This window comes from Spermophilus citellus (genome assembly GCF_964194105.1).
Source record: "Spermophilus citellus genome assembly, chromosome: 8".
NCBI classification, from domain to species: domain Eukaryota; kingdom Metazoa; phylum Chordata; class Mammalia; order Rodentia; family Sciuridae; genus Spermophilus; species Spermophilus citellus.
Window position 1 is genome coordinate 38,340,609 of NC_138189.1, and position 14,373 is coordinate 38,354,981.

Here is a 14,373-nt window from a genome sequence, read left to right on the forward strand (position 1 = left end):
TTATTTACCAAATGCTTATATAGCATTTAACTATTTTCTAATTGCTTCACAAATATTAATTCATTTTACTATTATTTTTGATCTCTATTTTATGATTCACTTAACATCCCCCTAAACCTCTAAAGCCACATAGACACCAGACTCTTACTTTTTCTAACTGGTTAGTATTTTTTTGTGGATACCATGATGACTTTGAAGTGAAAATAACTCTGTGATGTTCTTTGCAACCTAGGTTTACATACCGAGTTCTTCAGGGCTCCCTGTTTCCATCTCCAATTCTGAGAGCTAAGCACTTTGACAGACTAACTCCAGAGGAGAGGACAGAAGCTCTTAAGAAGTGGAGAAGGACCGGAAAGATGAAGGAAGTGACGTCTAAGTATGCTGTCCAATCAGCTGCCATATCAGGAAGAAGACCCACATCTGACCCTCCTGTTACCTTTTCAATGAAGTCAGCAACTTCTTGTGCTGTTGAGCAAGGAAACATATCTATATGTGAAACTGCTATAGACAGAGGCTACACTGAAACTGAGGCCTCAGAGATGACTGGACTCTCAAAACATTAAGAATCAGGGTACCCTCTTTGGAGCTGCAAGTAGTTTTTCAGGTTTGGCAGAGAGATTTTAAAGAGGCACTTCTATGAAGCAAGGAGTATTTGTGTTTTTCTATAAGAGATATCAGCATTTTACTAGGCTTAGAATTCAATAATGACATGATGACCATTATTGTATGTATATACATTTGTAAAAGAGAGACAAGATTTGCCCTAGATGGAGTTTAGGAAAGTCAAATACATAATTCAGAATCAAATGCTTTTACGAAACTCTTTGGATTTTGTAAAAGTATTTTAATTGCCTTAGAAATGCAGACATTATCATGGGGTTCATTTGTGACTTATTTATTTCACTGGGAAATCTCATATTCTTGGGAAATGCTTCAAATAAGCAGGTACCAATCTGGAAATTTTTTTAATTAAGCAAAAAATTTTAGATATATTAGTTAAGACAAGGAGGAGTTTTCCATATTGAAAGAAAAAACCTTTATTGTGAGTTTTTTTATAATTAATATTAATTAATTATAGATTAATTCCCACAAACCCTTTAAGCAACCATGTATGTAAAATACAGTAATAATCATACTGTTTAAAATATAGTTAGTGAATATTAATAGCCTTTTATTTCCTATGGGAAGATGCCTTTGGTCTTCTGACTATAGATGTTAGGCATACCTCTCTGCTCATCTCAGCGTTTTCCTTTTGTGGAGCCTTTACAGGGGATGGGTTGGAGAGATGCTAGCATTCCACTGGGTACCAGGGGTGTGTTCCTCTCTTAGCTTTCCGTCAAGAGAAGAGCTCTCATGAGGCCTCCTTCTGTGTAGATGTTGTCAGTTGGATACAGAAGCCATAGGTCAGGCAGACAGAATCAGCTGAGCCTATTTAGCAAATTCTAAATTCTAAAAATGACAATGTCCTCATCAGAATGAGACAATTTCAAAACAATGTTCCAGAGACCATTTAAGGGTTCCTACTTTTTTACAATTTCCAACAACTCTTGTAGTTTTGTAGACTGTAAAACATGAGCTATTGATTTAGACTCATCCAGATTATTCTCCAGGAGTTTCCCTGAAGTTCTTAGAAAAACTTCTTTTTCAACACACTTGAGGATAGGAATGTCTATAGAAAAGTTTACTGCTATGACAAATCATTTATGTTGACTTTAGTTGGGACCAAGAGACTAGTTTAAACCAAGTCAGGCCAGGTGCTGTTATTGTAAGATCATATATTCTTGTTGAAGTTCTTTTAAAATTCTATCTCTATGCATCTGAACATCGTCAGTTAACAATTATCTAGAATTTCCTTCATGAAACGCCATGCTCATGTACAATGTCTACATCAAGTTCTTGTTAATGACTATAAAACTATTATTCTCAGGGCTTAATCTACCTACTGCCTACTATCCTGGTCCTATATTTTTTTGTAGCCTTCTGTTATGTTATTATTGTTCAGTTGTTTTTTATATAGACTGATTTCTAAAACTTGTAAAATTTCATATAGCTAATGAAAGTCGCTTTCTGCTTTCTTAAGATTTTTTAAAATAAACTATTTATACAACATGTACTGAAAAACTGTTGTCTCTCGTAAGTACACAGTAAATCCAACTGAAAACTGGTACCAGAACTTAGAAGGAAAATCCCAGAATACACCTTTTTGCCAGAAAATTGTTTGGGCCTTTTCTTATATTAAAAAAAAAAAACAAAACAAAAAACCAAAAAACATATGAATAGAGAAAAATATTGAATACTCATGTTATGGAGCTACAATATTATACCTGAAATTCCAAAATTCCAAAGACTGAAAACTGAAAAAATTTTCATAAATTAAACATAGACTCAATGCGCTGAACAAATGTGAGGCTATTTTGTATATTTAATATAATCATTCAAATATTTTATTTATAAAATTAGTGTATTTTATTACTGGGTGCTAAATTATATATATTTTTTTAATTTATAAAATTCTGAGTTTTGAAACACATCTGGCCCCTAAGATGAAAATATTTTAGGTCTACAGTAAGTTTTAAAGGATTACATTTATAAGAAAATAACTCCTTTATACAGTTACCCACTGATGAGATCTTTGTGTTTTGGTATTTCAGTATATTCCACCAAATTTGGAGGCAGGGGTGTCAAGCATTGTATCATTGTTCCTTGTAGCTGCCCCCCCAAAATAATATTCGTTTGGGGATTTAATTTTATTACAAAATATTTATAAAAAGAATTGGATCAAGTTCCTAAAATGTACTCTAGACATTAAAGATCTGTGTGCTCTTCCCAGGTCTGATGTTCTCAGTGGACACTCCATGAGTGATTTGAGACTACTAGCAACCTTCAATTTTAGACTAATAGGAATCACTGGGGTTTTCTAACAGGGCAGGTAGCTGTGAGAATGAAATATAAAACAGGTACATTTTGGTTGATGGAAAACTGGGCCAACAATGTGCTGTTAAAGAGCTAAAAACAATTTCCTGGTACTTGCTATTTATGTTTCATAATCATCCAAAACAAAAACAAAAAAAAAGATAATACCATTTTATTTGTATTCATAATTATTTAAAATAAGTACAATATGTACATGTCACTGAACATAAGTTGAGCAAAGCTAAAAGTTGTTACATTAAGTAGGTACCTACAACCATAATAAAACTGACAAGTTCTTAAACTTTCATATAATTGTGACCGCAAATCAATTGCTGGATTTCACCCTCTCTCTAGATTTATGACAAACTACAAAGCAGGAGATAAATGACATGAAAAATAAATGTCAAAAGAACTTCTTGAATTTCAAATGTGTTTACATGTAGAAAAGAGTACAAAAGTACACATATAAAATCGTAGGTAGTCTCTATTAGGAATGCTGTGGCAGTCCAGGTGCTAGTGGAGGTTAGTCGCAAATCCTACTTGTTTGAAAAGGCATTTGGATGTTGCAAAATGGATGGCTAACTAATTAAATTAGGTATATGTGAAGATTTCTGTTTTGAAGCTTTTTAGTGAAGAAAAATACTTTAAACCTCTAATAGCTTTGAAAATTCATTTGCGTAATGTGGCCTAGTGCTTAAAAGTGTCCTTCAATTTTTGTTTAATTATTAATGAGAAGAAATGGCAACACCAGATGTTAGACATCATTGGGGGAAATTACAAAATGTTTTATTGCATGCAACATTTTACTGTGCTTTGAAATATATTTCTGTGACTTTATTGGTATGGATGAACACAGGAAAACTAAATTTTCATATTTAATTTAGGGTGGGGTACAATTTAATTTTCTATTTAAAACATTGCATCTGTATGATGTACTGCAGGTTCTCCTTTCATAAAATTTAATCTCCACTTTATTTCACATCAGCAAAACAAATATTTCCCATGAATATTGACCTATTTGTTGAAATTTCAATTAGCCAACTGATGTGCACTGGGAAAGCCCTAGCAATGGGGAAAGTTTTATGAAGACTTTTCTATAAAATTATAAACTTGATTTAAATCCAGGATGGGCAAAACTATAATGTCAAGTGTTAATCTTGCTCTCTTGGGAATTTTGCATTCAATGTCTTACAGTGTCAGCTATTGGTCTTTTAACTCTTATCTTTCATAAGCTCTAAGAATTAAGCAAACTTTGGAAGAGTAATAGTAAATAATTTAAACATGTAAATGATCTTGACTTTTAATAAATCAAAAGCCAGTCTCCAATGTTAATATTAAAATTTGCCCCTAAGCTACTGTGCTTGAGAAACAGAAACTGAAGGAGAATAGTTAGCCTGGATCTAAATGTCCATTTTGTAATAGACTAAAACAGAACTTTCTGTAACCTGTTACCCTAAGGCCTACATTGTTTTAAACTGTACAGAGTCGATAATTTCATCCTTCAGTCGAGACTAGGCCTGGTAAAAAAACAAAAACAAAAACAAAAAAAAAAACCTGTTCTGCTTTATTTGTTTTCTTAAAACTTGTCATGGAATTCGAAATTAGAGAATGATAAAATTGAAAAAAAAAATGGTGAACAAAATTGGTCTTAAAACAAACATGAAAATCTGCAGTGCATGGTGAGCGTCCCTGTCCATGGAAAGTACCTCTGTACAGCTCTCTGAAAGAAGCTCTTCACAGTCAAGAAGGCCATTCTCTTTCAATGTTGCTGGCAAAAGTTTCTGATCATCCTTGGAATTACTTTAGGAGGAAGGTATGGATATATATTTGTTTTTCAATCCATTCAACAAAGTATGAAACATTGCTATACACACCAGGCCCCAGGACTTTGGAAAAGCAGACAGAGCCCCACGAAGTTAAACCAAATAAAGTCCACTGTCCTCCAGACTGCTCACAAACAAGAGGCCCACCACTGTCACCCTGTAATGAAAAGAAAAGGAATTTAGTTACTGGGATTCCAGAATCCCAATAGCATCTATGTCTTCATAAGGGTGTAATAAAGCCAAACCTGCCCAGCTTAACCAACTCCCTGGAAATTTTTAACAAAGCTCTCATTGTCAGTCTGTGGAAGGAGCATAGTTTACACTGTGTGAATGCAACTTTAAAATTATTAATTCTGATCTTTAAAAGAATAGGATTAGCTTGGGAAAAGAGTGCATTTTTTCCCTGAAATCAGAAGACATTTTTTAGTCATTTACTGACTTACCAAAATATGTCATAAATTATACATAAAATATGTATAATTTTATGTATCAGAACTGATGATCTCTTAACTCTTTTTGTAAGACTGATTTATCATCTAACTATAAAAAGTACCCCAAATGGAAAAGATTTATTTTCCTTTATACTATAGGTACTACAAAAACATTCTAAAATATTTGTATTTTCATAATTCTTGCTATGTGAAAGAACACATTAAAGCATTACACATTTTGGGGTTCCTTAATTGTACTTCCTAATAGTCCTTAAGACTTTAAGGATTATTTACAGTGACATACCTCATTTATTTATACCCTGTATTTTATTCCATATGCATAGGGGTTTCATCCTTTCTATTTAAATTTAGGTATACCAAATAAGTTTTATTCAGTTATTTTCCCCAAATATAGTTAGCCTCAAAACACCATGGCATTACAGATATTAATATTGCTGCATCTGAAAAGATCATAGTTAGTAAGAGAGCTGTATCCTGCACTGCCTCAAAAGAGAGAAGTAGATGCCATTAAAAAAATAAAGAAGAAAGTAAATTTATTGTGGAAAGTTTGAAATGCTACTTTCCCTGTGAGATTTTCCAACTTCAAATGTGTCTGTGGGCTTCCTATTTGGTAGAATCAGAGAATAATAGAGAAAAACATGTTTATCAATGCTCTTCTAAATACTTTTCATGTATTAACTCATTTTATCTTCACCAAATAACTAAGAATTGATACTTATTACTATGATGTCCATTTCAGAGATAATACAACTAATGCACAGGTTAAACAACTTGTTCATTGACAGAACCATGATTTGAACCCAGACAATCTGGCAACAGGGCCCCCTACCTCATGACTACCAGGTTATGCTGCTTCTTGAAAATACTAGTGAGTACTATTGCTATAAAATGGAAGTGAATTTTCTATTATGCTGTATGCTTTAGTGGAAGTGGTAACCTTTGCATTCATAACTTTTTGATGCCCTAAGTCTAAATAATAAGCATAGACCCTAAGAGGCTAAATAATTTTTTTTCTGCCTGAAACACTAATTGGAAAAATTTTTTAAAAAGGCAAAATTTCCTGGAAACATTTATTTTTCATCCCATCAATAAATGGGATGAATTAAAACTAAAAAGCTTCTTATAAACAAAAGAAACAATCAGTGAGGTGAATAGAGAGCCTATAGAATGGAAGCAATTTTTTATCAAACACACATCAGATAGAGCACTGATCTCTAGTATACATAAAGAACTCAAAAACCTTAACACCAAAAACACAAATAACCCAATAAATGGGCTGAGGAACTGAACAGACATTTCTCAGAAGATGATATACAAATATATGAAAAAAAATATTCAACATCTCTAGCAATTAGAGAAATGCAAATCAAAACTTCTCTAAGATTTCATCTCACTCCAGACAGAGTGGGAACTATTAAGAATACAAATAACAATAAGTGTTGGTAAGAATGTGAGGAAAAGGACACATTCTTACATTGCTGGTAGGACTGCAAATTGGTGCAAACAATATGGAAAGCAATATGGAGATTCCTTGGAAGACTGGGAATGGAACCACCATTTGACTCAGCTATCCCTCTCCTGAGTCTATACCCACAGGACTGAAAAACAGCATACTACAGGGACACAGCTACATCTATGTTTATAGAAGCATAATTCACGATAGTTAAATTGTGTAACCAACCTAGATACCCTTCAGCAAATGAATGGATAAAGAAAATATGGTATATATACACAATGGAATATTACTCATCATTAAAAAAGAATAAAATCATGACATTTGTAGGTAAATGGATGGAGTTAGAGAATATTATGCTAATTGAAGTAAATCAATCCATAAAAAACATCCTCTGATATGAGGATGCTGACCCATAATGGGGATGGGGAGACGGGCATGAGAGGAATGGAGGAACCTTAGATAGGGTGAAGGGGACGGAGGGGAAGAGAAGAAGGAGGGGCGTAGGAAAGATGGTGGAATGAGATGGACATCATTACCCCAATTACATGTATAAAGACATAAATGATGTGACTGTACTTCGTGTACAACCAGAGACATGAAAAATTGTGCTCTATATGTGTATGATGTAAAATGCATTCTGCTGTCATATATAACAAATAAGAATAAATAAATATTTTTTTATAGAAAAAAGGGAAAATTTCCTAGGAACATTTAGTTTTCAGTGCTGATAAAAGAACTCAGGGCCTCGTGTGTGTTCCGTGAGTGCTTTACCACTGAGTTGCATATCCAGTGCTCCTGGATACATTTTTATTAGACATACTTTCCCCAATTTTTTATCTTCCCTTATATAAAGCAAATACTAACATGCTCAATTATTTATATTGCGCTCTTATTGTGCCAGATAATAATTACAATGGGACACATTTTGACATCAGCACCTCTTCATTTCCAGATCAGAAAATCAGCCTAATAATTACTTAGCAGCTACTCTGCAAGATTGTGGTCTAGGCTCCACATAGATAAAGGCATGATTTTTGTTCTAAAGTAGTCAAACATTTGCATGCATAGCAAGAATAACTTTACAGGAAAGCAAAATCTAAGGGATGTGAAGAGGGCTCCAGAGGAAGGTGTAATTACTTTTCCAGGTGGAAATGAACAAAATTGCCTTCCTGAGATGGTGGTTTGAGTGAGGTTTAGTGAGTCAAGCAGGTGTTCCATTAGGTGGGAAACAGGGCGAAGAGCCATCGATTCAAACTGAAAGGGAGAAAACTGCTAAAGACAGTACTGGTCTAGTCTGCCTTCTGGATCCTCTGCGCTCATAAGATTGGGCTTTCGGCCAAAGTTGATGCTTGGCTTCAGTATTGATCAACATGATTAATAGACCTTCACAGAGGGGCCCATGCTGTTCAATGGGCCCTTGTTGATGAGATTAAGGAAGCTAATGTATGTCCTCTGATAGAGGTTTGGGTGAGCAAATTTGCTTCACATCTGATAAAATGTAATTCAGAACATACGGAATGCATTCTGGAGACTCACAGCCAAATTCCTACTACTAAAAAACTAGAAAACCTGGTTTGTATTAGTCGTCTTATCAATGTACCTGTGACTGGAAGTATGCTTGGGCCTTTAATTTCCTTTCAAAGAATCACATCTCTTTACCAGGAAATGAACTTGAACATGTGCTAAGAAGTGCTACTTTGTGGTAATCCTCCAAACCACACTGGGGAAACGAGAAGTGTAGTCACGTTACTCATTGCTACTATGGTAGTACAGTGGTCGAGCACTTGAGTGCTGAAGCTAGACTGTCTGGGTTCCATAGCCTCACAATATCATGCTGGGTGATCTGGGACAAGTTACTTAATCTTTCTGCTCTCTTGTTTCCTTGATATGTTTAGAAAAAATAATGATATGCCACGTGGGATGATTATGGGAATTAAATGAGTTATTAGTATTTTGAAGAGATCCTAGAACACAGTAAGCACTAAAGTGATAGATGAATATAATTACTATTAATTGAAATTCTTTCACTAACAACTCAATTTACCCTCAAAACTCTCCATTTTATTCATGAGAAAACTATATACAGAGGTTAGATGTCCCCAGATTACACTGTTCTTAACTGACAGAGGTGGAATTCAACACAGATCTTTCAGGTGCAAAGCCTATGCCCCAAGACCCATATCATGCTACCTCTTAAAATACTTTTATCTTTTGCACTAGAAAAGTAGCTCAGTGGTAGAACATTTGCCTACCATGCATGAGGTCCATGGTTTGAGCCCAGCGTCATAAAAATAAAAAGTTTTTTTAACGATTTTTAAATTTTTTTTTTGGCTTAGGAAATTACACCTGGACCTCTTGTACAGAATAAAAGAATTTTTCTACTATGGCCCACCTCAATTGGATGGCTCATAGTCATGTGGCAGAAAGGAGGGTGGCCTCAGTGAAACTCCAAAGAGCACCATCTCTCCCTGTGTCCCATGACTATTATCTAAGGAAATCACCACTGGGCTATTTCCAATCATCTGATTTTTTCCATCCTAACTTGGACCCATTAAAACTGTCATTCAATTATATTGGGCTAGTGATAATAGTGTTGTTGTATCTCTTCTTCCATATTAAAATGTGGGAGGTAATGTGATCTACCAAAAAGCAGAGAAATAACAAGAGTTTTGTAGCAGTGTAGTAGACTATGTTCTCCACTCTGTTACAAGTTTCGAGCACTTGCAATTTTCCTCCTTCTCTTGAAGCCAGTCCAGTCAATGATGTTTAAATAAAAAATGTAAATGATTCCCTGCACTGCTTGGCTGGTGTGCTCTGCAACCTGCTGTGGCCAGGAATATGGGTGTCTAAAGATCCCGTCAGTGTCATTTGAGAACAAGCTGGTAATCAAATGGGAGCCACAAGAACCCAGAAAATGCCACTGTCGCTAATCCTAAGACAAAGGCAGTCCTGTTACACACAAGGTAAGGTGTTTATGTGTACCCAAAGGCCATCATCCTAATGGCTGGCAATGTCCTCTGGTGCCCTCCTGCTCCCTGAGATAATCAGGTTGAAGCTCTAGTTACTATTTGCCCCTCTTCTATTGTTTGACCACTAAACACATCTGATGAGATGGACTGAAATTATTGTTTCCCCCCTGCTGTTGACCAAAGGTGTTATTCCCTATTTAGTAGTTGACAGAATTGAAGGCAACCTGAACATAGGGGCTAGAGATAGTTAGGGGCATGACTTGGGTACTGGATGGAGGAGGAGACACACTACGAATAATTAACACCTGGCAAAAATGATTTTCAAAAATGTTCCCAAAGGATCATACATGAATAATAATGAGTTTATGCAGGTTCACTGAAGTTATTGTTAACTGAATCTCCTGGGCAACCAGAAAGCAATTTACCATGCATGAGTCCACCGTGCCAGACTCATAGCCAGCACATATCATCCGGTTGGTGATGGTCTTCATGTCAAAGTAGGACTGACACTGTTCCAGAGAAATAATACGAACCTCTCCTTCTTGCAGCTTAAAAGGCACTGGATTTAAAAAAAAAAAAAAGAAGAAGAAATAAAGATATGTAAGATTGGTAAAAATGACTCAAAAGTGAAGCTAGCTAAATATGAAATAAAATATCATATGAACAATGTCATATCAAAAGGACCATATTATTTACTTGAAATGTAATTTCAAAGACAAGCCTTATTCAAAATCAGAATTTTCTAATTAGAATATCCATAGCAACCAGAGAGGGTTGGGGGTGTATCTCAGTGGTAGAGTGTCCCTAGGTTCAATCCCAAGTATAGCAAAAGTAAATATTCATGGCAGGCGTCTGATGAAATCTTTTCATTTTGAAAATGAGGAAATTAAGGCACAGACTAGTTAAATAACTGGCTTGTACTTTTCCCTTCTTGTTCTATACTGTGACAAACAGCAGCTACTCCAATGAAAAGGGGCAACAGCAGGCAAAGGTAGGAGGCTGCCAGCTCAGCTTCTGTGCAGCCATCAGCCCTGCTCTGCAGCAGTGGCAAAAGCCTGTTAAATCAAACAGAGGAAGGCTTGCTTGCCCTATTCTTGGTGAAAAGAAAACATCTCACCATGTGCTTCACTGGCCATTATTTGGATGTGAGAACATTTAATCCTAGGGGATATGACAGAGAGATGTCCAAAGGACAAAGTATCCTTGGTGTTGACAGAGAGAATATATGAATTTCATCATGCTTGAAAGTTCTCGCAGAATAATAGTGGATTCCTTGACGCAAAACAGCATGAATCTTTTGCCATTTGACCATTCTACAAAATCAGACACATTTGAGTTTAAACAGTGATGGGAAAGTAGCATGTATGTACAGGGTGCATTCTTGGAAGAAATAATCACTCTTGGAAAAATTATTATCAGGGAAATAGAGGATGTGTCATGAGTCGTTAAAAGAACAATAAGAATAAGAACAATAGGTAACATTATTGGGTACTAATGGTAGTCCTGGAGAATACCCTCAGCATCTTTTGGACCTTATCACTTTTAATTTTTACAAATATCCTGTGAGTTAGATAATGTTTTTATTTTTTTCATCTTGTAATAAACTAGAAAGCAGTGCAGTAAGAGTCCATAAGAACTATCTAAATGAGTTCAGACACTTTTGATCCTCATGCTATATTGCCTATTGTGTGAGCAATGCTACACTATTGATATAAGTTTGATGTGGATATTGTTGGAAGAATAAAACCAAAGGCAATATAAAGCATATTCTACCCTTGTATTATGTTTCAGAACTAATCAGAACTTTTAAAAACCAAGATGGGAAAGAATGGTGATATTATATGTCTAACATTGCCTTTAAAATTCTTACATGTGAGCTTTTTCTGAAAAAAATCATTGACTTTTGTCTATTGGCTTTTCCTTTCCATCATTTGACTTTTGTCTATTGGCTTTTCCTTTCCATCATTTGATATAGATTTCCATCACTTCATACAGAAAGAAACTCAACTTAGCTCAAAATGAATTTAATTAAATTTTAAGAAAAAAGTGTCTTTAAATTGACATTTCCTAAGGTTAATAACAAGATGCCAATATTCATTCATTCCCAAGAACCATGGCATGATCTTTGAAGTAGTTAGAATAGCCAGCACTTAAAGTCAAATAGAAAGTCTTATTGACTCAATTTGTATTCCAAACTTCAAACAGCTCAACCAGAATGAGTGATTTCTATAGGGGGTTGAGAATAAGTAGTACATTTTTAGTTTCTATTTGTTCTGTATATTTAAATTGTCTACAGAGACAAACTATTTCAATCGATTTAAATTTGTAAGTAGCAAAACAATTTTCTTTCTAGAAGGACTTACAGGTTGTGCTACAGATGTAGATAAGACCAAATCATGACACCAAGTTGGAAATGTGACTGTACAGCTTGACTGAAGAAATGGAATTGCCTACCTGCTCCACAGAGCTTCAGAGGAGCTTTACCCACAGATGGACCAAATCATTGTTAGAGTCAGTCCAAAGCAGGATGATTGATAGGTCCCATTTGGCATGGCAACTCCAAAACCCTGGTAGTGGCTTCTTGGAGAGAAAGTCTGCAGTTTGCAGGATTTTGAGGCTACATCTGAACTCGGAGGTTTAAGTGCCAGGGTTTATTATTCATGTCAACAACAGGCATGGAAGGGACCGTGTGACATATGCCATTTGTGGCTGTATTTCCATAAACAAAGATGGGGAAATGTGTTGAAAGGCTAGGAAAAAACAGTGTGTTTGGTTACAAGTTGAAAGGCAAATGCTACTGATGAGCCTGGCTTACTTTTGTTGCCCATGTGGCCCCAGCCTGTGATATAGCAGTACGTATCTGGTTCCAGAGACTGCTCCGGGCTGGGTAAGCAGACAGGTCGGACATAGCTCGTCTCGTGGATGTCTTCACTCAGCTCCACAATGCTGATGTCATAGTCCACCACTGCTCGACTGTAGCGGGGATGCAGGACGATGGTCTTCACGAAGCGTGTCTGCGTGAACGCGGATGGGTGGTCCAGGTTGTTGATGCCAAACACCACCTTCCACACAGCAGCGCTCTCTCGCCTAGGATGGAAATTCAAGAGCAAGTGACATCTTCAACTCTATTCACCATTCTAACAGCATAGCAGTTTTTTTTAAAAGTACTTTTATGTAAGCAATGGCTGTTTTCTTGCCTGTCTCTGAATGTATTCACAGAAGTATTCATTTAATGGTCTGAAAGCAAAGCCCAAAATTTTTGATGGACGTTTATTTTTTTTTTATTTTTATGTGGTGCTGAGAATTGAACCCAGGGCTTCACACGTGGTAGGCAAGCGCTCTACCTCTGAGCTACAACCCCAGCCCAAAGGCCATTTTTAAATGCAGTTATTATTGAAAATACAACTAGTTCAGGCTTAAAGGAAGGCAAAGTAGTTACTTTCTTTCTCTATTTATTTTTAATGAATGAGAAAGATCACTGAAATCCAAGAAAAGACAGGAGCAAGTGGAAAAGAAGGAGAGAAAAGCCAAGAGATCCCACCCCCAAAACACTAAGTCCTGGGAGAAGTGCCTTCTGAGCCTTCTGCTCATTTCAAGGCAGGGGTTTTAAAAGGTCCCTCACAACCTCCAGCGCTCAGTATCACTGTTGTTTTTTGATGTCATGTCAGCAATCTTTTAGTCAATTCTCGCCTTTAAATGCTTTCTTCACTCAGCTCACAGGTCTTGCCATACTCCAGAATCTCCTCCAATCTCATAGACTCCCCCTGGCTCAATCTTCTCTTCTGAGTTCTCTTCATCTCTCAGTGTCAATGTTGAAGTGCTCTGAGACTCCACCCTCAACCTTCTCTTCTTGCTCCATACTCCCTTGACGGTTTCATCTAATCCAGTGGTTTTAAATACTACCTCAAACCCTGGTGACTCCTAAATATATAGCACCAGTTCCATCCCCTATCCTGACCTGCAGACTGGAAAGCCCAGTTTCCTATTCAACACACTCATGTGGAGTGTGGGAGGCCGCCCTGCCCATGGGCTAAGCATCCTCTCCCAGCCTTGAGTAAGGCAGGTGTTTGGTCTGGCATCGCATGCCATCACTGTGCAAACCAAGTGGCCTCCACCTTCACTAGGCAAAGAAACTTGCTCTAGCCCTGGACTTGGGCGTTAGCCAATGGGATTGGGCAAACCTCCCTTTTGAAACCCTATCCCCTGCCTTATTTGGTGAAGAACATTCCATCAAAGCTCCTTTGTGTGTCCCCCCTATAATATAAAGAGATTCTGGGTGCACATTCTCTTTCCAGTGCTGTCCAGCGTGGAAGCTGACCCTTAAGGTCGCAGAGCTGTCCTCTTAACATGAAAACTACTTCTGTGTTGTGTGATTTCTCGCCATTTTCTTAGTTTAATGTTGCAGCCAGGTCCTTTGAACCCTGCTCATCTCATCAGCCTGGGCATTTGGTGAGAGTGGTGTTTGATAATAGCCACCATTTATTGAGGCTTACCACATATCTTAGAATGTTTAAGCATTCAGAATTAATTTTACAACATTTCGATATTTACAATCTCTAGTGGCCCAGTTGAATCTTCTCTTTCTCTTACACCCAACATTAAATGCATCAGCCAATCTTCTCCATTCCTATTTTCAAATATGTCCCAGCATCTTGCTGTTTCTCCCTTCTCCACTGTAAGACACTTCTTCGCCTAAGGTACTCTCATCTCCTTGGACCACTGCAGTCAACTCCCAAATGAAGACTCTTCATCTAATCTTA

At 36.6% G+C, this 14,373-nt stretch overlaps 2 protein-coding genes across 4 annotated transcripts in view; one reads left to right on the forward strand and one right to left on the reverse strand.

The window, feature by feature from the left end:
• The window catches only part of ATP10D (ATPase phospholipid transporting 10D (putative)), a 104,330-nt gene extending 102,231 nt beyond the window's left edge, over positions 1–2,099 (forward strand). For 2 of the 3 annotated variants that reach the window (XM_081303755.1, XM_081303757.1), the window contains one exon: positions 233–2,099. In XM_081303755.1, coding sequence (XP_081159881.1) covers positions 233–563 — 331 coding nt within the window. In that variant the 3' untranslated portion in view covers positions 564–2,099. The remainder of the gene's footprint in view (positions 1–232) is intronic. The other variant, XM_081303756.1, reaches the window with a different exon arrangement.
• A 2,611-nt stretch (positions 2,100–4,710) lies between these two features.
• CORIN (corin, serine peptidase) overlaps positions 4,711–14,373 on the reverse strand; it is a gene marked incomplete at its 3' end in the record, with an annotated part of 279,389 nt that continues 269,726 nt past the window's right edge. Inside the window, 3 exon segments of the mRNA XM_081304554.1 lie at positions 4,711–4,893; positions 10,039–10,172; positions 12,429–12,700. Of these exon segments, the coding sequence (XP_081160680.1) occupies positions 4,711–4,893; positions 10,039–10,172; positions 12,429–12,700 (589 nt within the window).